General features: G+C 41.5%; 1 protein-coding gene across 1 annotated transcript in view; it reads right to left on the reverse strand.

Moving 5' to 3' along the window:
• The window catches only part of ANXA2 (annexin A2), a 43,599-nt gene that overhangs the window by 10,236 nt on the left and 9,265 nt on the right, over window positions 1-24,098 (reverse strand). Inside the window, exons 2-5 of the mRNA XM_010840775.1 lie at window positions 22,085-22,143; window positions 19,880-19,979; window positions 4,618-4,712; window positions 1,022-1,135 (exon numbers count right to left, since the gene is read on the reverse strand). Of these exons, the coding sequence (XP_010839077.1) occupies window positions 1,022-1,135; window positions 4,618-4,712; window positions 19,880-19,979; window positions 22,085-22,132 (357 nt within the window). The 5' untranslated portion in view covers window positions 22,133-22,143. The remainder of the gene's footprint in view (window positions 1-1,021; window positions 1,136-4,617; window positions 4,713-19,879; window positions 19,980-22,084; window positions 22,144-24,098) is intronic.

Genomic DNA, 24,098 nt, shown 5'->3' on the forward strand with positions numbered 1-24,098 from the left:
CTTAGGCTTAAGCCGGAAAACTGATTTCAGAGCAAATAGCAGCCCTGAGCTATCAACTTCTGGGCCCTGAAAATGCCTGGCTGGGAAGCTGCCTCCCTTTCGAAGTGTTCTATGGGAGAAGTGATGACAACTGAACTGTAACATTAGCTAGTGACAGGCTTACAGGTCTGTCTCTCCATTAATTCAGAAATGGCGGCATCACAGAAAACACACTCGGACTTAGAACTGCAGCTTTTCCCTCTATACTGAGGCTTTACCCAGCTTTACCAGCAGAGGGCAGTGACACATTATTCAAAGTGTCACAGGCACCTTAGGAAAAGGATTCTATGCTTTGCTGTAACATGTGTTTATGTTTCTGTATCTATTGCATTTATGTAACACTTGATGTTTTAGGTACACACGAAATACAGGGGCACTTGAAACCTGGAATTTTTACTCTCTACTTTAACCTTAAAATCCATGTTCAAAATAACTGCAAAAATACAAACACCACTCAGCAGGATATGCTTTGAAAACACAGGAGCCATTCATGATCTGAAATCTCCCTTAATATCCACAGTGATATTCTGATTTTGCCCGAAATTTGAATCAAACAATGGGACCAGCAAGGAGAAGGTCAGAAGAAGAAACAACCAAAAGAGCATCAGCAGATTTCTGTTAAGCTTCACTTAACAAAAGCTATGAGTTTTACTTTTGCCTTAATGTCATAACAAATCTTTTTTAAGGAGGAAGTGTAATCAAGGAAGTAGTTTTTCCAAATGGTATTCCAATTGCCCAGGTGCCAAGCAGTAGCAGCTGGTAACTGACTTCTCTGCATCATGAAATTTCTTTACAGTCTTAAAAAAAGTAATTGAAATATTTTTGGTACAAATCCTGAGACTTAAAGCTTCAGTTCATTCCCCCAAAATGACTCCAAATGAGAATTCAACAAAACTGAAAATCACCTAATTATACTCAGAAAGCTGTAATTCACAAATATTAATGGCAGATTTGACAGAGATTGCATTTTACACATGTTTACCTTCATGGACGCTTTCAGCTCAGAAGCATCATACTGAGCAGGTGTTTTCAATAGGCCCAAAATCACTGTCTCCAGGTGGCCGGACAAGGCTGACTTCAGTGCTGATGCAAGTTCCTTCAGAAAAACGGGCGAGAACATGGAAAAGTTGATTAGTAACTGATAGTCCCTTTAAAACTAATAAGACAAAAATAGAGGCCTGTGTTTGTAAAGCAGGTTGTGATTCTTTGACAACTCTGGGGTGTTGGGTCAAAGTATTCTTCAACAGCATTCCCTTTGGCCAGACCCAAAGGTCAGAAACTGGAAGATCAGACCTTGCTCTGATAAAATCCAAGCTGATTCTGCCTTCTCCCCCATAAATAAAATGAAACCAGAGCGGCACACAAAGCCTCAAAAAGCTATGAGTGAATGCCTTTCACAACTTGCTTACACTTACCCGTGATTCAGCCTACAGGGGGCAGGGCCCTTTCCAGGGTCAAGGGCCTTGCTAAGAAGGAGGTGGTCAGAGTGGAGAGCTGCCAGGGAAGCAGAGCCCTCAAGGCCTGCTGATAACTTCCTGTAAAAGACTTTGTGCAACTGTGCCAGAGGTGGTTCCAGAAAGTCTCCAGCTGAAACCAGAGGCTGCCATGTGGCTGAAAGTAGGCTCATGAAGTTTTCCTATGCAAAACACTTCACCTATTGAGAGAACCTCTGTTTTCCATGCCAAGTTGGAATGGTGTTGACAGAGGCAGTGAGGATGAAGTCCCCCCATTCACTCCTTAACTTCCCCATTGTGTACTGTTTCTTAAAGGTTCCACTGTCACCATAAAAAATCCACTGACTGATTTCAAGTCAGAGGCCTGAGTCAGCAACACATATGCAGACAGATATCCCAATTCAGTGTGGCTTTTACAGATGCTTCCTCGGGGATTAAACCTCCTACAAACCATGAGCACTGAGTGATGGCTGAACTCTCTTGTTACAATAATTTTTCTTCTTTCTTTTCACTTTTTCCCTCTTCTTCTGTCCCTTCTTTCTTCCTTCCCTGCTCTCCAGCAGCACCATGGCATCTATGATGTTTAGCCTCTAGAGGTGTGTGCAGGCTTTAAGAGGTGATGTGCAGCCTGCTTCAGAGAATCTTCTCAAATCATTCACAAATGTCGAGAACTGAGATGGGTCTCAGAGATAGTCTGGACCAACCCTCTCATCACCTACTTTCTCCGGCTTCCCCAAGTCCTAGTAACACCTAGCACTTAGGAGGGGACTTTCAAAGCTACTCCTTCCAATTATAGCACCACTTTTCCAACTTGAAACTCTGAGGTTAGGTCATTCCAAATTCAGTCTGCCCTTGACACTTCCCTCCATCCATTCTCTGTTCAGATCGCAAATAGCATCTGGGCACCTACTGACTTCTCCCACTTCTATAATAAACTTCTCATGGGCGGTCAACTTCCTGCTTCTCACACTGTCAAGCACAGGGCTTTATACCCTGCAGAAACTCCAGATATGTTTGACAAATAAAATACGACCATTCCTTATACAGAGAAACCTGGCATCTGCTCGAACATGAAAGAAACATTAAACTCAATCCTCTGCCCCAGCACCTGTCCACTTCTACTAGCTGTGCCCATGGTTCCTCTTACCCAGGCAGCCTTGGGCCCTATTGTTAAAGACTCTACAATACAGGGCTTTTCCCATTATTATGCAAACAATAAGGTTTTGCTTTGAGGATTTCCTTCAGAAAGTATCTCAAGGGACTTCCCTGATGGTCCAGTGGTTAAGACTCCATGCTCCCAATGCAGGGGGCACAGATTCGGGGAACTAAGTTTCCACATGTCACACAGTGTGGGCAAAATAAAATAAAAACAAGTGTGCAAAAAGTTATCTTAAGTATTTTATGTATCTCAATTTAAAATATAACAACTCTCCTTAGTCCAAGGCTGACAGACATCAAGAAGCAGTAGGACAGTGAGCTGACCCCAGCCCACAGCAAAGCCTATGAAGTCACCAAATCCAGCATGATTCTGCAGTATATTCCCTCCAGCAGGGTATGCAAGAGCTTGGTTCTCTATCTATCTCATATGAAATTGAGATCCAGGCTTCTATGATTCAATGTACACTTGTGTGTCCACACCCAACTGTGTTCGAAGACCACGCCCTGTAAGTGACAGCTGAAGGGGCAAGTACAGGCGTTTTGTCCAAGGAGGTGGGCCTTCTGCTCCAACTGAACTCAGCTCTACCAGCTTACAGATCCTTTTGGGAAAGGAGAGAAATAAACACTCCCTTCCATGCCTCACTACAGTAGGTTAGTAAAAGTCTAGCTGGAAGAATGGAGAAGGCAGTGGCACCCCACTCCAGTACTCTTGCCTGGAAAATCCCATGGACGGAGGAGCCTGGTAGGCTGCACTCCATGGGGTCGCTATGAGTCAGATGCGACTGAGCGACTTCACTTTCACTTTTCACTTTCACGTAATGGAGAAGGAAATGGCAACCCACTCCAGTGTTCTTGCCTGGAGAATCCCAGGGACGGCGGAGCCTGGTGGGCTGCCGTCTATGGGGTTGCACAGAGTCGGACACGACTGACTCAACTTAGCAGCAGCAGCAGCAGCAGCTGGAAGAAGAGCTTTATTGCATATGAGAGGAAAGAAACCACATGCTTTCCTATTTATGTCCTTTCCAACTGTTTGAGAGGTTGGGCTTGGGCTTGACCTGCAAATCCCTGGACCCTGGGGGTCATGCCACCCCAAGTGTAGAAACATCTTTTCTAGAATCCTTCCAGCTTACCTCCACTGTGACTACCATCTTTTCTAGAATCCTTTCAGCTCACCTCCACTGTGACTATGAGTGAAAACTAAAACAGAAGCTGCAGGAAGCCATGCTTACGGCACTGTCCAAGAATAAATCAAACGCTTTTAATAGCAAGAAGTTAAAAATAAAGCAGCTTGTCCTTAAAAATAAAATTTCCTAACACCGCGACAAAATAAAGGATGAACAAGTGCTAGGCTGATCTTTAACCGCTAGCAGACAAGTAAGTGAAAAAAAACAGAGAAGACCCTTTCAGCAATGGCAGCATGGCACATTGAAGATGGCCTGGAGACCAAATAAACTACACTAACTAAACCCCGGTGGTTCCAGAGGTCTTAAGAACTCAAGTGAATTTTTTTTTTTTTACTTTAATGAGAGATGCATGTCAGGATCAATACTCAATAGAGGTTAGTGTCCTAAGATTAAATTAAAAACGTTTTATCAAGAGCCAGCAGAACTCCTGAAGGTGAAATGAGTGGCTACATGTAGAGAAGCGCATGCCCACCACAAAGTAAGCATTCAGTAAATGATACCTGCTGCTGTTGTTCCCCAGACTTTCTATTTCTATTTCCAGAACTGCTGCCTCTACATGCTCTGGCTTGGAAGAGGTTGTGGTCTTTATGGAATGACCTCCAAGCACCCCAGGGGCCACACATGTGTGAGCTGTGACTCTTACAAGGATGGAAGGGGGAAACCTTGGCTCCCCTACGGTTCCAGAAGGCGCTTGCTGGTAAGAGAATTCATGAAACGAAAAACTAATGGCTGAGGACCTGAAATTCAACAAGCAGTGCCCTACAGCCCTGCGCCTGCTGTACCTTCTTGGTCCTTCTCTGGTAGGCGAAGGCAATATCCTGTCTCTGTTCATTGCTGCGGTTGGTCAGGATGTTGACGATGGTGACCTCATCCACACCTACGGAGATACAAGTTGTGAAGTTACTCAACCATATACTCTAGTCCTTTGGGTTTACAAAGAAGGGTTTAAGCATTTTTTTTCAACCTGATAAATATATATATAGTTCTCTAAACTGAAATATCAAGACATTAAGGTTTGTTCTCTTTCTTTTTGTCAGCACCCTCAACTCAACATGTACATCCTCTTTTTTTTTTTCCTGACAACCTCAAACCTCAAGCCCAATTGGACCTCTAAAATATCTGTATTAAAAAAAAAAAAACTACTTTATTCATAAATTGCTTTCTGGAATCAACAGTAGGAGGTGCATTTGTGGGCTTCAGCAGTCAAATGAACAACAAAGATTTAGAGGGATTTGAAATGAAGGTCCCGGATTGCCATTTAACTGGGGATTTAACAGACAGTAACTGCAACCTGAATTAATAGAGACAATTATTTATATTTATTGCAGGATTATAGCTATATAAGCAGCTAAGTATAATTTCTATAATTATAGAAACTGTCATGACAAATGAGTCAGATTTAATATGGCAGTTGTATTTTAATAGCGTAATTGATTAATACAATTCTACTTACCGAAGACTAAATTGTTTTGTAAGGAAAATAAATGTTCCACTGCTTTTAATCTTCAATAGGCAATTTTAATAATCAATTTTATAACTTTATTAAAAAGAGTAAGTGTTTTAATCTAAATTAAATCTAAATTGGGAGCTTTGAAGTGCCACCAAAATATTTTAGTACCTATTTTAATTGGAACATGTGTATTTACAAAGATAAGCAATGCCTTCTGGTATCTGAAAGTTTCCAATTTTACATCAGAAATACTCCTAACATGTCATTTAACTGAAGAAAGCACAATTTTTAAAATTCAGAAAGTGAAAGGTCTCTCTCCTGACTGATGATGACTTTGTTTAATAAAAGGAAGAGCCTTTGCCATAATAGGATAGGTAATTTCTGAGTGAGAGAGAGCACAGTGGTGAAGCCTACAGGGTCATACATGAATTGCAAACAGCCTGGCCTAAAGGAAATCAGGAGTTGCCAAAGTCAGAACTGTCGTGCTCTGAGGCAGAGGTCATGAGCAGACTGACAGAGAAGATACTTTAAACTCTCAAGTGTGTTAGAAAGATCAAAAGCAGAAAGTTAGAATTTCTGGGTATAAAAATAAATAAAATTTATTTTTGTATTTATATACTCATTTCTAAGTGATTTTATACCAATGTTAGGGCTTCCCAGGTGGCTCAGCAATAAAGAATCTGCCTGCCAATACTGGAGACACGGGTCCTATTCCCGTGTCAGGAAGATGCCCTGGAGAAGGAAATGGCAACCCTCTCTGGTATTCCTGCCTGGGAAATCCCAAGGACAGAGGAGCCTGGGGGGCTATAGTCCATGGGGTGGCAAAAGTTGGGACGCAACTTAGCAACTAAACAACATACCAATTGTAGTCAGTTACCTTAACTGCATTTATACCTTCAGCCAGTGTTAATGTCGACACCCAACTGCTGAATATGAAATTATTTCCAAGATGCTTATTTCAGCACTGCATATAATAAATAAACAGTGAAATGTCTAATAACTGATTAAATGTTTTTGTTCATATAATGGGGTACTATATAGACATTTTAAATGATGGTATTAACTGACATGAAAAAATGTTCACAATATACTGTTAAGGAAAAAAATGGGTTGCAAACCATATGCCTAATCTATCCTGATTTTTGTAAAATGAATGCTCATGTGTGAGAAAACACAAAAACCTCTTTATACCAAAAATAAATTTTTAAAATTTCTATTAAGAGTATAGCTGATTTACGGTGTTGTTAGTTTACACCAAAATTTTAGTAGTGATCATCTGAGTGGTAGGATTATAGATAATTTCAAGTTTTCATCCTTTCAATTATCTAGAGTTTCCAAATTCACCGTGATGAGCATCAAAAGGGTATTGTGAAAAAATATATACACTGTGAATGGCATATAACCACTGATTAAGAGTCAACTAGTGATTTCACCTCATGAGACTCCTAGTGTAGTTCTAAATACTTTGGTTAGAATAAAACATGATATGCATGATAGTCAGGAACTGTATCTGTATCATTCTCTTTGGTTTCTAAGACGTCCTAATGCAAACCATCTTACATAACCTTCACGACAACAACGTGGCAGGGTGGCTATTTCTCTTCCTAGTTTATAGTTGGGGAAGCTGAAGCTGAAGCTGCTGTTACCCATGGAAACATCTGCCCTCCTGGGGTCCTGGTCTCTACACCAGGATAAGGGATCTGAACCATGACCTCCAGTTCTGCTTCCACAAAACACTAACACATAAAATTGAACTTGAACTTACATTTAGTCTCAATTAGGTCCAGGCCTGATAGATTTCTTCACAGACTCATCAAGGCTTTTGGGACTACTTTAGGGTATGTCTGGGCACGTGGGTATGCATGGCTACCCACACAAGTGTGTTCACAGGTGCTCTCTCTCTCAATAGTCTATACCTCTAACTTTATATTAGAAAAAATGCTTGTTTATAAATGTCTTTTTATTTGACACTTAACTTTCTTACCCAAATCTGAAAATGCTGGGAAATAACAAAATACAATTATATCCTCTAACCTCTAATAGTTCTGAAACCAACTGGGGTTGCTGACCTGAATTCAGGCCAAGAAAACTGACCCATAAAAAATTATTCTTCCCTGGAAACAAATACAAGGTTGTGTTTGTGTCAGAATAGGTCCTGAGCCCACCTGAATGACAGTCACGTGAAGCTTTTATTAAAAACACAACACCCTGGGCCCCATCCCGAGATCTGATTAAAGACGCTTGGGGACACGGGACCTGGGAAGCACCATTTCAACCAGCTCCCTGGTATTCTTTTAGAATCACCACTAGAGGTGGAAAAGCATGTGTAGGGATTGGAAAGGCTGCTGGCAATCTGTCTTGTGTATATTAAATTGCTTCTACCACCTGCTTCATACCATTTCTGTCCTTTATTGAGCCCATCTTTGCATGAGATATTCCCTTGGGATCTCTTATTTTCTTGAAGAGATCTCTAATCTTTCCCATTCTATTGTTTTCCTTTATTTCTTTGCATTGATCAATGAGGAAGGCTTTCTTATCTCTCCTTGCTGTTCTTTGGAGCTCTGCATTCAAATGGGTATACCTTTCCTTTTCTCCCTTGCTTTTCACTTCTCTTCTCTTCACAGCTATTTGTAAGGCTTCCTCAGACAGCCGTTTTGCTTTTTTGCATTTCTTTTTCTTGGTGATGGTCTCAATCCCTGTCTCCTGTACAATGCCACGAACCTCCATCCATAGTTCATCAGGCACTCTGTCTTTCAAATCTAGTCCCTTAAATCTATTTCTCACTTCTACTGTATAATCATAAGGGATTTGATTTAGGTCATATCTTAATGGTCTAGTTGTTTCCTCTACTTTCTTCAATTTAAGTCTGAATTTGACAATAAGGAGTTCATGATCTGAGCCACAGTCAGCTCTCGGACTTGTTTTTGCTGACTGTATATACAGCTTCTCCATCTTTGGCTGCAAAGAATATAATCAATCTAACTTCAGTGTTGACCATCTGGTGATGTCCATGTGCAGAGTCTTCTTTTGTGTTGTTGGAAGAGGGTGTTTGTTATGACCAGAGCGTTCTCTTGGCAAAACTCTTATTAGTCTTTGCCCTGCTTCATTCTATACTCTAAGACCAAACTTGCCTGTTACTCCAGAAGTTTCTTGACTTCCTACTTTTGCATTCCAGTCCCCTATAATGAAAAAGACATCTTTTGGGGGTATTTGTTCTAGAAGGTCTTGTTCAATTTCAGCTTCTTCAGCATTAGTGGTTGGGGCATAGACTTGGATTACTGTGATATTGAATGGTTGGCCTTGGAGACGAACAGAGATCATTCTGTCACTTTTGAGATTGTATCCAAGTACTGCATTTTGGATTCTTTTATTGACTATGAGGGCTACTCCATTTTTTCTAAGGGATTCTTGCCCACAGTAGTAGATATAATGGTCATCTGAATTAAATTTGCCCATTCCAGTCTATTTTGGTTCGCTGATTCCTAAAATGTTGATGTTCACTCTTGCCATCTCCTGTTTGACCACTTCCAATTTTCCTTGAATTATGGACCTAACATTCCAGGTTCCTATGCAATATTGCTCTTTACAGCATTGGACCTTGCTTCTATTACCAGTCACACCCACAACTGGGTGTTGTTTTTGCATATCAATAACCTCAGATATGCATATGACACCACCCTTATGACAGAAAGTAGAGAACTAAAGAGCCTCTAGATGAAAGTGAAACAGGAAAGTGAAAAATTTGGCTTAAAGCTCAACCATCACTTCATAGCAAATAGATGGGGAAACAGTGCAAACAGTGACAGACTTTAATTCTTTGGGCTCCAAAATCACTGCAGATGGTGACTGCAGCCATGAAATTAAAAGACACTTACTCCTTGGAAGAAAAGTTATGACCAACCTAGACAGCGTATTAAAAAGCAGAGACATTACTTTGTCAACAAAGGTCCGTCTAGTCAAGGCTATGGTTTTTCCAGTAGTCATGTATGGATGTGAGACTTGGATTATAAAAAAAGCTGAGTGCCAAAGAATTTATGCTTTTGAACTGTGGTACTGGAGAAGACTCTTGAGAGTCCCTTGGACTGCAAGGAGATCCAACCAGTCCATTCTAAAGGAAAGCAGTCCTGAATGTTCATTGTAAGGACTGATGCTGAAGCTGAAACTCCAAAACTTCGGCCACCTGATGTGAAGAACGGACTCATTTGAAAAGACCCTGATACTGGGAAAGATTGAAGGCGGGAGGAGAAGGGGATGACAGAGGATGAGATGGTTGGATGGCATCACCGACTCAATGGACATGAGTTTGAGTGAACTTTGGGAGTTGGTGATGGACAGGGAGGCCTGGTGTGCTGCAGTCCATGGGGTCGCAAAGAGTCTGACACGACTGAGCAACTGAAATGAATTGAACTGACTGAACTGACCAACTGCTTCTGTGAGGTGCAGGGTCAGCTACAATCTTAGGGAAAGAAATGCTTACCTTTGTTCAAAACCCAAGTAAGAAATAACACCTGAAGAAAGTTCACTCCACAAACTTCAGTGCAGTCCCATGCTCTTGATCAATGAAACCTCTCTTAGCAATCAAACAATCAAACACAGCAGCTTAGCGTTTAGCCAACAGTCAGAATCCAATCCAATTATTGAAACTCCCCATAAAGAGCCTGCGTGGTTAACCTGAATCTCACCTGGGAGGCAGCAACGGCTATAGTCTGAAGGCATCTCAGTGTATTTAACTAAATTATTCATCACGCAAACAGCCTGCTGTGATGCAGTATCTAGCATGCTGGGACCCCTGACCAGTGAAGGATCTGATACATTACACAAATGCTAATACCAGCAACTACAGAGACAACTGAAAATGATCTACCAGTAGAAGCCCCTCCTCCTTCTGAAAGCCTCACCTACATCAGCTGTTTCTCCCCTACCTTTGTCTTCAAGTTTCAAATCGAACTAGAAAGAGGAAAAAAAAATCACTGGGCCCAGGATCAATGGTTGAGTCAAAGCCACTTAAGGCATACCCTACGTTGGAACAGTAGGATGCACACATCTGCCAGTGGGATTTAACCATCTTATCTTCAGAACACCGCTGCTTCCTCTCAACCTGCTATCGTAATTGGTGAGACGGTAATTCCTGCGGAGAATGGTTCAGTCCAGGTTGAAGCTGCAAGGGTCATCCGGTGACTCATCACTTCTGCCCAGGATGCAGCTGAAGGATGATGGCCGAACACTCAGCTGCCTATGTCAGCACAATCACCGTCAAAAAATACACAGCGAGTACCAGCGCTCCAGGAAACCTCTACACTGAACAAAGTTAATCCCGGCGCGGGTGCCTCTGCCACTCTGGATCTGTACTCTCTGCTCTTTTGTGCCCGTATGAAGGGTAGTGTTTGCTGAGAGAAGAAGCCTAGCTTGAAAATAAACTGTGTGAGTGAAGCAAAAGCATAAAGAAAACAACAAACTTGAATAACGCCTCTTTCCTCTTCCCATTCTTCTTGTGTTGGATATGGACGGTCACAAAGTAATGTGAGCAAAGCCTCAGTCTGGGAGACAGTGACACGGATGGGCGATCCCACAGAATGTGGGTGCAAACACAGTAAATTCTGTGATTCAGACAGATTTTTTTAAATGTTTTTTCAATGTAGTTTTTATTTTATATTGGCATATAGGTGATTTACAATGTTGTGTTAGTTTCGCTGTACAGCAAAGTGATTCAGTTATACATGTCCATAAATCTACTCTTTTTCAGATTCTTTCTCCATATAGGTTATTACAGAATACTGAATTGAGTTCCCTGTGCTATACAGTAGGTCCTTCTTGGTTATCTATTTTATATATAGTAGTGTGTATATGTTAATCCTAGCCTCCTAATTTATCGCTCCCTCCAACCCTTCCCCTTTGCTAACTGTAGTTTTATTTTTGAAATCTGTCAAGTCTGTTTTGCAAATAAATTCATTTGTATCATACTTTCAGATTCCACATATAAGTGATATCATATGGTGTTTGTCCTTCTCTGACTTACTTTACTTGGTACGATGATCTCTAGATCCATCAATGCCACAAATGGCATTATTTAATTCTTTATTACGGCTGAGTAATATCCTGTCATATATGTGTATCACATCTACTTTATCCAGTCCTCTGCCAACTGACATCAAATGTCTTTTCAGCACGAAGAGAAGTTAAAATTTTCAAGACTGATGAGGATCTAAGACACACATTTATTTGGCCCCTGAGAGAAAACAGCACAAAAGGTTTTAAGCATTTATTCCTTGAATGAAAATGGCTGGCCAATCTTCTCAGCTAACTATACAAATAGTCCACTCTGAGCTAGGGCATCTGGAAAATCAGTCTCTGATCTAAGTGCCAGTCACCTGAAGCCACAGTTCTGGCAAGAGATACCACAGGAAGGCACCATTGACAAGTAGGGTTCACACAGAAAACTCCGGGGTCGTGGGTCTCTTAAAACAAAGAACACTTGCAGTCTAAAATAATGGCTGAATCCAAACCCACAAAATGGGCCTCCTGGAGTCTCCTCCTCTCTGCGGGTGGAACCCCAGGCCTGCTCCACACGTGGCATTCCATGGAAAATGTGCATCCTTACTGACCATGGCAAGGAACCAAGAGGCCATTCTGAACAGGATGCTGACTCACATCTGCCAAGACACTCTGGTTGCACAGAGAAAATAGATTTCATTATGCTTGATAAAGGACTCAGGAGGCCCTCAGGGCAGGGCTGACTGGTTAGAAAATAAAGGAAAACTGCCCAGATCTGCTCCTTATCTAGATCAGAGGAAAAACCAGGACTTGGCTTAGATTACTGGGCATATATCAAAGCTCGGAAACCACCTTTGCAATAAGGTCAAAGGAAGGCCATGAGAGAAAGACTCATGGGTTTTATTAAAACAGTATCAACTATTCACTGAATACCTACAATTTACCAGACATTTTACGAGGTACTTTGTACAAACAAATCTCTATTGCAATTGTCACCATGTCTGTGTGTGAGGGGTGTTATGGTCACCTCCACTGTACCCAGTGAGGAAACCAATGCTCACAAGGCAAGGGCTCACCCAAGGTCACACAAGTAAGTCACCTGCAGAGCTGGGATTCAAGTCAGGATTAAAGACCTGCATTGGGCTGTTCTGCTTCCTGTTAGAGAAAACTAACCAAAACTAAAACATGAGGCAAGAGGAAGGGAACATGTCCTCTGAGTGCAGCTAACTGCCCTCCAAGACTTTCTCCAGGGCTCACTCTCACTCGACTGGCTACTCACCACTGATTATAGCACAGGCTCTATGGCTTAGGGTTTCACTTGTAGATTTTGGTCCAATAGAAAGGATAGTTTCCAAGATTATGGCTTCAGTGCTCTCAAATTCATGAATGGTCTTGTATCCAGCCCAGTAAACTTCTCTCATTCTTTTCTCAGTGCTTATAAACAACCGGCCTCTCAAATTTCCTTTGAACCAGCCCCATCTCAATGAATTAATGTTTGACATGTGTTTATCCTGTATCACATGAATATCCTGTATACTCTTATGAGTCACATTTGTACCTTTCTGGAATTATACTGTGGTGCTTTTTTACATGACACTCCTCCATCTTGTTCCTAAAAATCATCTGACACAGTAATGCATCTGTTTGTCTATAGAACTGGATTTACTATTCAGAACATACAAATGTACAACCATCAAATAATCTTTAGATAACATTTGCCACACAGTAACAATGCACAGCCACTGATGAGATAACCCCACTGAGGTTTCTTTAGGAGAAAGAGCTAGAAGACCCTCTTCTGAAAATAGCCATTCGTAACTCAGCAGGAACCTAAAGTGCCAACAAGAGTGGTTTTAGGGACAGGGAAGCACGTGCATGCACACACACACACACACACACCATTGCCCAAAGTATCCTTCCTCCCATCTGACACGGTGCTACCTGGCCTGATTCAGAGAAAGCACAGTTTAGCTAACTACCTCTAAGAAGAAGGTTCGGCTGAGAAATTAAATTTCTTCTATTTCCATTCTGCTCTGGTCTCACCTCAGCTGAGTCCCTTAGAAAGGATTTAAGCATCATCTCTTTGGTAATCCCACTGGATTCTTTAATAATCTAGAACCCTGTCGGCCTTCTGTGCATAATCACATTTCTGCGATACTACAGGACCAGCAGAAAAACACAAGGGCCACTGCTCAAGATCCAAATCAAATAAAACTGCAAACGAAGGATCGTGCATAAAATGCAAGCAGCAATTTGTGCCCTGTCGCTCTATCAGCCTCCTGAGTCAGAAAGTAAAACATCCGAACAGATGCAAGAGAAACTGCCACACTCACCCTGAGCTCAGCTGACAGAGAAGTTACTATTTATTGCCCCAGCACTGCAGACACCAGATAAGAATGTGGTGACTTCCATGGTCCCAGGGTGTCACCGGTATTTGATTTCCTCAATGGACAAGAGGTAACGGTTTTTTACAAAAGAAAGAACTGAGAGGCAGGCAACAACAGCCAATGCCTACAATGAGAAAGGCACCAGGGACTCCTTTACCCAGGTTGCACAGGCTCCTTAGCTTGAGTGTGGCATCTACATACCTGAGTAGACAATGATCTTCTTGAAGAAAATCAGAAAATCTGTGCCTGCAATAAAGGTGGCTATGACTCAGCACTGGTCACTTTGTTCCCAGCAGTGCTGTAAGATGAGAACTCAGTCTAGAGTAAACTTGAACACAAAAGAGAAAGTCTTCAACAGGAAGGTTGTGTTCCCTTCTATTCAACTTCCAGGATGGTGAGAAGGCCCTGGGCTATGTGAGTCACAAAGGCCGTTCCCACAAGCGGGCTAGCACCCAAACTTGGGGGTTCTTGGTTTGGGCTCTCCCCTCCAAAGCCCCCCCCAGAGGAGAGAAGCCACTTTTCCCAGCCAATCTGCCTCCCAGCATCTTCAAGAAAATACATTCCTAATTGCTGTCTCAACTGAATAAATATACCTCTAGGTATGCAGGTGAAATGCAAAACACACATCCAGACGTGCTTCCCACTGCCATGGGATGTTAGTCTCCTAGCCATGCTTGAAAACTTAAGCAGTGCCATTTTAAAAGTGTAAGAAAAAAAAGTGCAAAAACTTGCAGCATTTATGCTTCTATACTTGTGCTAATAAGAAGTGGGGGAAAAACACCCGCTATTGCAACCCTTCCGGAGAACACAAATACAGCTAAAATCAAAACTGGCAATAATAATAGGGCAACTCATTACCCTCCCCTTCCAGAGAAAGAGAGACCAAAGCTGTACCAATTTATTGGCACTTACTCTAACTCTCGGGTTGTGCTGCTTCTAATTACAATCTATTTTATGGAGTCTAGATTCATCCTTTTCTAATTTAGCTGACTTTCCTTTCTAGTTATTTGGACCCATATGGTAAACCACTCACAGCTGTGTTGTACACTCCACAGTATATATTTAACCCAAGGCCAATCTAGACCAAGAGACTCCTACAGATTTAAGTCTCAGCAACCTCTTGTTAATTAAGCAATATTACTACTTTTGCACGGCTTTATTCAGTTTCTAACTAGACATTAATTGAGGTAAGTAATTGCAGAGTCTACCTCAAGCCAGAACATACACAAAACAATCATGCCTTTGGTTGAGGTGAGATACACGAAATATTGAGACCCCTTAAAACCAGAAACAAAGCAGACTTTCAAGGCATGAGCTAAATTCACTTTGGAAAAAGGGACCCAACCTCACTAGGGGACTGTTAATCCTTTGTGGATATGGTCCGGATTCCGGATCTGTCTTTTGCTGCCTTATTTTGCCAGCCACGTGTCCACACTCACCTTTAAGCTCTGGTATCTGTGTACATTTTCACTACTATACAGGTTAACTATGTACCTTCTCACATGATCCCAGTGGCCTGGGTGTTAGAAAAGGTTAATGAAATGAAGCCCTCACCCTCAATGAACTCACATTCTAGTAGGAGGAGACAAATCCGTAGATAAATAACTTTAACACAATGTGACAAGAGCTATAAATGAGATGAAAAGTATTATGAGACACAGTCAAGGAATAATTGATTCTGCCTTCCTGCTAAGAGAAAGCTTGGAGAAGAGGCTGTGCATTGGCTCAAGAGACGAGTGAGGGGACTTCACTGCCGGTCTAGTAGTTAACACTCCACACTTCAAATCAGGGGATGGTGGGGAGGAAGGTTCAATTCCTGGTTGGGAAACTAAGATCCCACAAGCCATGTGGCATGGCCAAAAAAGGTTTACCAAAAGAGAGAGAGGGATAAGTGGGAACTGCCCAGATGTTAGAAGTGGGATAACACTCCCACTAGAGGAGGGCTGCATACTCCTGAGAGAGCAAAGGCTCTGTGTGGGGCATGAAATAGCCTGGAGATGAGGCTAGACAGAGACTCTGTCACAGATGAGGCAAGGAGGCTCTTTAGAAATAAAGACAGATGCCCTCGCAGCCCAGATGAGAGATTTTAAGGGCAGAGGGCAAGGGAGGGATGAGAGCTACTTTGAGGCCTTCTGACCAGTCTATGCAGCACCACCCTACAGATCTCAGCCAGGTCTCCCCCTGCTCACACTCCCCACCGCAGGCTTGCCCCAGTTCACAGTTCTTGTGTTTCACAGCAATGAGTAACCCTCAGCCACAGGTGACCTGCTCGCAGCCCTTCTTCCTTAGAGCACTCAGATGACAGGACAGTCGATGTACGTTAGGCAGTATAAGTAATGCCCAGCATGCTCTACATTTGGCACACGCATAAACACGTATGCACACACACCTGGGCTACACCATCTGAGAGGGAGGCCACAGAGAGGCACCTTTTCATGGCCCTTTGGCTTTTGTTTGTATCAGCATTTGAGCTTTACCCTTTGTTTCCTTTGATATCAAGGAAGCACCAATTATTTGCATTGTGTTCTGGAAAAGGGTTTGAGGTGGAAGCTGGGTAAGGTGTGGCACAAGCTTCCTAATTACACTTAAAGTGAAAGGCATTCTAAAAGGGAAGGTAAGATCTCAATTAGCTTTTTTTTTTTTTTAAAGTAGTGTTAATATCTTAAAAGATCAAGAAGGAGAAAAAAAACAAAAAGGGATGTGACTTTCTCAACTATAGCTGACCCTTGAACAACTCAGGGATTTAGGATGCTGACCCTCCCCACAGTGGAAAATCCACATATAACTTATAATCCACATATAAGTCAACCCTCCACATAACTGATTTCATACCCATGCATCTAACCAACCTCTAACTGTGTAGTACTATAGAACTCACTATTGAAAAATATCCATGTAAGTGTAGTTCAAACCCATGTTGTTCAGGAGTCAATTGTAATAACTTCATTTGTTTTTAATTTGGTTTATTGCTTCCCGTTACAAAGGTAATATATGTCATCATGGAGAATTTGGAAAATACAGAATATATTGAAATTATATATGTATATATATGTATATACACACACACACAGAACAATGCTTTATCTTTCTAACATAAAAAAATTGTTGTGGTGTGATCACACTGTATATACTATTTTAGGAAGAGAGAGCTTAACCGTGAGGCTCGTGAGATCTTAGTTCCCTGACCAGGGGTTGAACTCAAGCCCCTGGACCACCAGGGAATTCCCTGTATATACTATTTTATGTCCATTTTTTTACGCAATTGACAAATCTAAGGTGAAATTTATGTTAAAATGAGTGTGCCAAAAGTTGCACAAATCTGTGAATATACTAGGGAAAAAAACAAACATTGAATTGTACATTTTCTATAGGTGAATTGTATGGGATATGAATTTTATCTCAATAGCAATGTAAAACAACTGTTTATAAACTTTACTTTTCATATTGTGGTGACAGTCTACAGATATTCTGTGTAATATAAATAGAGCTATCATAATTTACTAAGTCACTCCCCAGCTAGAAGAGAGACCTGGATTTGTCACCATCATGATCAATACTGACAGTAACATCTTTGCTACAACACTGAGCTCTGTATGGGTATCACAGTCTTTCCTCTCAAGAGTATCTTAGAAGAATTTAAGGTTCTAAATATACCAAAAATCTAGAAATTATTTTTAAGGGTCAACAGATTTAAGAAAATTCAGTTACTCTTTAAAACCACCAGGCACCAAAAATAAGTAAATAAAAAGCAGTCCTAAGTGGGACTCACTGGGCATTAAGTTTGGGAAAGAAGACAACAGGGGGCCAAAAGCTGGACCTACAAATATGACATATATCTGATATCTCTAAAATCACAGATAGAAAACGTTCTCATGCCTGAACACAACTTATGGCGAAGTAAGAAGTCTGGTCCTGCCAAGTGGGTGGCGAAATGTTAGGGTGCGTGAGAACACAGCCCTGGGGCTGGACCGAGTCACATTCAAATCCCAGTCTGAACCACAGTCAAGAGACCTGGTGCATGTTAATCCTAAATTGTGTCCTCCATATATTGGGGATGATAGCACCTAGCATGAGAGGATTAATCTGAAGTTTACCTAGGAATAATGTTCCTGAAGTGCTTGGTGCCATGCCAGCCCATAATGAGCAGCACTCAATAAGGAGCTCCTGCAACCCTGATAATGGTGATGTCAGCTGCATTTGACCAAACGGGAATGTAGGAATCCAAATCTTAGCTTTCCAGACGTTTCTGCTTAGAAACTTGAGTATTTTTCTACTAACTCAGAAAGGGCCTGAAGGTATTTTTATTACCCTGGGAGTTTCAGCTGTTACCAGAGGTCACTTGCGCAATCTTTACATTCCAGTGCGCTAAAAGCTTTCTCATGCAGGGATAAAGGCAGCCTTTGTCTCAAGCTTGTAAAAGGCACCATCTTTGTTAGATGAGTGAGCTGTTAAACTTCGTTTGTATCTCTACAATGGCTTGTTGGGAAACCCTAGGAATATAGGCACATCCAAATAGTGAGAAGGGGTGAGTTTAGAGGAGAGCAGACTGTGTGTGCGTGTGTTAAGGTAACATACTCTGAGTTGTCTATATGGCAGGCACCACGCTACATGCTTCATACTTCACAACAACCCTGTGAGGTGGGAACTTTTATTAGCTCCCCCTTTATAGTAAGGAAGTTCAGGCTTAAGGAAGCGAAATGTTTTCCCAGAGTCTGCAGTTAGTAAATTAGTGGCAGAGCTAGGATTTGAAGCCACAAACACACATGCTCTCATCCACCAGGTTCCACCAAGTAGAACTGACTGCAGGGAGATAAGACCTGTAGATTTTAGTCTCACTTCCTGATTAGTGACTTCCTGACTTCCCAGGCTGGCCTTTGACAAGTATGGTCATTTAAAAGCACCAAAAGAGATGGCTTTTTGAAGGTTAGTTAGTCATCCAGGCCAGACGTGCCCACAGTGTCCTCATGGAAACTAAGGTTGCTTTGAGGCTGATGACGCAAGCCTATGTCGCATCAGAACCACAGGACCTAAAGGATCTTTCTACATTCCTTCTTATCCCCGGAAACACAGTATCCAGTTTCTCCAAGGGTTTTAGGAAAGGTGACTATGCAATTTATCCTGCAAAATATGACAGTTCTGAGGGTGCAAGGGGGCACAATCAGTAAATATGCAAGCATAACGGGGATATATGGTGATCCCAGTTTTAGGCCCCCCAGGTTACCCTGACTGAGGTCAGGTCTCCAGTCTGCAGTGACCTGTATGTGAACTGTTGGGGTGTGTCAACAAGCAAAAACACTCTATTATCCTAATGTCCTGCGGCTCATCAGCAGGGGATGAACCAGCAGTCAGAACAGCTGCTGGATCACATCTGTGTCTCTCAAGCTTTGCATGTAAAGAAGTGCTTTCTCCAAAGGGGGGAAAGAGTGTGGTGAATCACAAGCATCACCACAATCATCACAGTGTTTCCAGGGAGCCAAGGATGGAGCAACCCCAGAGGTACATGCTTCATCAACAGAAGCCTGGAAGTCTGGTCACAGGCTTTTGTAGATACAGAAAACAGCATGATGACCTGAACAGGTCCTTGCTCAACTCTACCCGCAAAATGCTTTATCTGCTTTATTTCAGAACGGAAGCTTTTATGCCTCCTGGTCCTCTCTTACTCATCCTGGAACTCTAAGAAATACAGTCATCCCGACAGCTCTTTAAATCTAAGCTCTAGGCCCAAGGAGTGACATAACTTGTGGAGTTAAAAAAAAAAAAAAAGCCTGGATTTTTTGCTCATTAGATCAATCTAAGAGCAAAGCAGCAAAATGTATCCAGCAGTTTTCCAACAAAAGTGATGAAATTCAAGGGGACTTAGGACCACAAAGAGGCCCTTAGGGATCACCATGACCAATCTCTTCCTTACAGAAGGGGTGCTGAGGCCTCTGAGCTCAAAGCACACACCCAGGGCATCAGGCCTCCTGGCCCTGAAATATAAGCTTATATCCATGTCACTATGCCATTCGGTTAACTTCTCATCTTTAAATCTTCTCTCTCCAAGGGGAGGAGAGAGGGAGGAAGCTGGAAAGAAGAAGGGAAGGATGGGATGGAGTAGGTTTGGATCACTTCATTAAAGCTCAATGACAATTTCAAATGACCAATGTATGAAAATGAAAGACAGAGACTAACAACATTTTGGTGAGAGTCTGACAAGATGATAAACATATGGCTTACCTTTGGTCTTGATGGCTGTTTCAATGTTCAGAGCATCCCGCTCAGCATCAAAGTTAGTGTACGCTTTGACTGACCCGTATGCACTTGGAGGTGTGGAGTGCTGAGGTTAAAAGACAAACACACTGAAGTCATACACATTTAAAATCTTTTTGTTGAAATGTCAATTACTAAAATTTTTTATCCTATTGTTTTGTTTTTTAGCAATTCACATCATTCTTAGGCCAGGGAACTTGTAAGTATTCTTTGTTTCCAATGAGAATTCTTCAAAGCCTCAACTAGTTAAGAATTTGATAAATCTATTTTTACTTTTCATCTTAATTTTTGTGCAAGCTCAAAGTGGACAACACAAAGCTGGGTACTTGAAACCACCTGTTTCTCTGGGGAAGGCTTTGAAGAGCACAAAACCGGGCTGGCAACAATTTGAAACAAGCTGGAAATGTGGAAATGCCTGAATGACAAGTGTGTTTTGCCAAGTTTTTGCTACAGGCACATGAATTTCCACTGGGCCTGTATCACAGTTCTTTAAAAAGCAAATGCAGAGTGCCTGTCTGCTTTTCTCTATCAGATAAGTGAGGGAAGTGTCTTCCTCCTACCCCTACTTTGGCCACAGCCGTGGCACCAAGGTGGTCAGGCCACATGGCCCACATCCTCTACATACTGGCCAAGTCCCGCCTCTTTTCTCTCCTCTCTCTACCCTCCCTTCTGCTGTCTTTTTTTTTTTTTAACTTTTTACTTTATATTGGGTGTATAGCCAAGTAACAATGTTATGATAGTTGCAGGTCCACAGCAAAGCAACTCAGCCACACATGACATGTATCCACTCTCCTCCAAATTCCCCTCCTATCCAGGCTCACTGAGCTCTACTCAATGCCACATAACATTGAGCAGAGCTCCCAACGTATACATATTTCTCCAGACAAGACATACAGGTGGCCAAGAGGCACATGAAAAGATGTTCAACATTGCTAATTATTAGAGAAATACAAATCAAAACTCCAATGAGATATCACTTCACACCAGTCAGCACTGGCAATGTTCTTTAGGCTGGCTGAAGGGCGGTGGAGCTATCTGCTGCAGTCCCATCTCTGCACACCAAGAAACACATCACACCTGAGGAATTTCAAAGGCCACATGAAAAGCGCTCTTATGAAACCTGATACTAAAAACGAATTAATGATCTACTCCGTTAAGAAAAAAAGTATTTAGACTTGTCTGGACCTCAGTGTGCCACCTGTATGGTTGCCAGCAACAGTATGCACAAGGTCCAAGAGGAAAGATGGAAATGAGGGAGGCTGTGTACGCCATACGACTTGTGCTTGCACCAATGACATCATCGGAACATTTTATTGGTAAACATCAGGGGCAAAGGATTCTGTTCCTCGTGACCCAGGCTGCTGGTGACCCACTTGAGTGCTTTGTATTTTAATTTCAGTGACAGCATATTTTGAAATATCTCTAAGATATGCCTACAGACCAGTGTCACTGCGGAGTTTCTGTAAAAGCCAGTTCTGCTAAGATGACCTGGAAGATGTATGGTATTACTAGGTAATTTACACATTCACAACTTTATATTCTACTTTATTCTAAAAGCATTTGCAATGACTTATAATTTTGAATATAGCTTTCAAAATTTTTGACTGTAAAACGAAACAAAAAAACCAAATGCATCAGAATGTCTAGGTTCCTGTGAAAGACAAATACAATTCTGAGCTCCCTGGAAGCCAAAGCAAAAAAAGCATCACGATGAATTAGAATATAGAATACTTTTATTATTTAGTTAAAAAAAATTCTAGCGGTTTTAGAGAAAAGCTTTTCCAAAACATGCAGGATCATTTTCAATATGGCTGCAGCTTGATGCAGCCATTAATAAAATCTGAGGGCGTGATGCTAAAAGTTCTGTGTCATCATAACAAGTACTATCACTGGCACGTTAAGTATATAGCAGGATAAAGTTCCAGGCACATCAGTGTCACCAGTGCATGCCCAATTTTGATCTGACACCAAAACAGTTTCTGGAGCCATAACATTTCTTTCAAACTGAACTACCAGGAACAGCTAAAGTAATGGGGAAGACAGGAACCAAGAGGGGAACGAGTATCTTAATTCCGTCCTCATTTTCTTTAGATGGACAAGAAAAGAAGGGGCACAGTTACCCAGAGATGCCCAACTATCAAAAATTACACAAAATGAAAACGATATACTTACATCACCCTCCAAACTGAGCTTGCACAGAATTTCATGAACGGTAGACATTTTGAAAGAAGCTGGAAAAAAAGTACAACAAAAAGTCCTTATTATGAAGAGACTTTCCCTTCCCCTGAAGCACAGCAATTCATTATACTAATCTCTGCTTCTTGGACCATTTCATCTGGTGATACTAGAGTAATATTTGCAAATAGATGCAATTCTCATCTTGTGACTCAGAAAATTAAAGCTGAGAGATTGTTTGTATTGTTTGGGATGGACTACAGAACTATCTAGTTTTGTTCCTGCTCTGCTCAAAGAGAACTTGGGATGACTGACTTGTAAATACAAAAATCAAAATGCTTCCCAACAGCAGTGCAACTTGTCCAAACAGGATGAGGCTGAATCTTTTGGTTCTCCTAAAAAACAGTAATCTTGGCAAACTAGCCATTACTTCAGTATTTTTCACCAGTAATTTAATATATGGAAAAGGGTCTGCAAACTATGGATGTGAATTGAAATCAACAGCATTTCATGGTGGCTCATTCCTAAATAGAGCCCTTTATTACTATCCCTAATTATTCTCTTAGCTCACCAATGATGAGAGGTATTAGAAGACATTAAACTGTTGATGAGAATGACAATGGACATATCTTCTGATGTTAACTCATCCTATGAAAGAGTAATAATCCTTGTATTTAAGATTCAAAATGGCTGAAATGATGTCATCTTCCAGTTAATACACTTAACCCGGCAGTGATACCACAGCCTGATGAATTGGCTTTCCAGCTTTGTGATCACAGTTCTCGGAATTGATGCACCAACCCCTGCCAAAAAAAGTGCTCAACTGGCAAGAAATTTACCTCAGCCGAGACAAGACAGATCATTCAGCAGCAGCCTCCCCAAAATAAAGAAAATAGAGCAAAGCTGTGTCCTCAAATAGTGGAAATGACCTCTGAACTACAGCAACTCCTGTTTTGCTCTTTTATTATTATTTTTATGTTTTTATATATTTGCACCAGGTCCTAGTCATGGCATGTGGGATCCCTGATCCTGGGGAATGCAGGATCTTCAGCTGTAGCATATGAAATCTAGTTCACTGAACAGGGCGAGAACCTGGGCCCCCTGCATTGGGAGTGCAGAGTCTTTGCCACTGGACCACCCAGGAAGTCCCTGCTCTTTTTGCTTAATGTTCTCTGATCAAGGAAATAGTTTCCATGCAATTCAGCTTTCTGTTTTCTTCCAATAGTTGGCTTAGTTTACATGTTTTCATACAACTGGCTTGGAGGGAGTATTTTGACACAGACATTTTCTCATTTATCAGAAGGCTCTGAACTAGGCAGATTCCAGGCTCTGTGGGGAGTGAGTTATAAGAATGTAAGAGAAGAGGATTTGCCTTTATTTGTGGTTATGGAAATATTTCTGCAAGACTTTCACAATGAACTTTGTCCTACACCAACTCTTCTCTCTCGACTGATGCTTATAGAAACTTTTTGAGCATGGCAAAAAAGAAAGTCACAGGTATTCTAACTCCTCCATTCCCACAACTCTCAGACACTATCACATACACTCCCAATCCCTGCAATGTACCCCACCACTGGGATATAATCTTAATTTGTAAAGTTGTCCTCCATAAATAAACTGTGGTACATCCAGACAATGTAGTATTATTTAGCACTAAAAAGAAATGAGCTATCAAGTCATGAACAGACACAGAGATAACAAATGCATATTACTAAGTGAAAAAATCAGTGTGAAAAGGCTACATATTGTATGATTCCAATTATATGACATTCATGAAAAGGCACAACCATGGAGACAGTAAAAGGCTCAGTGGTTGCCAGGGATTAGAGGGTAAGGAGGGAGGGAAGAACTGGCGGAGCATAGAAGATTTTTAGGGCTGTGATACGATAACAGTGGATACATATTATTATACGTCTGTGAAAACCCATAGAATTTACAACACCAAGAGTGAAGCCTAATATAAACTATGGGATTTGAGTGATAATGATGTGTCAATGTAGGTTCACCAATT

Source organism: Bison bison, unplaced genomic scaffold (genome assembly GCF_000754665.1).
Source record: "Bison bison bison isolate TAMUID 2011002044 unplaced genomic scaffold, Bison_UMD1.0 scf7180017864146, whole genome shotgun sequence".
Classification (NCBI taxonomy): Eukaryota; Metazoa; Chordata; class Mammalia; order Artiodactyla; family Bovidae; genus Bison; species Bison bison.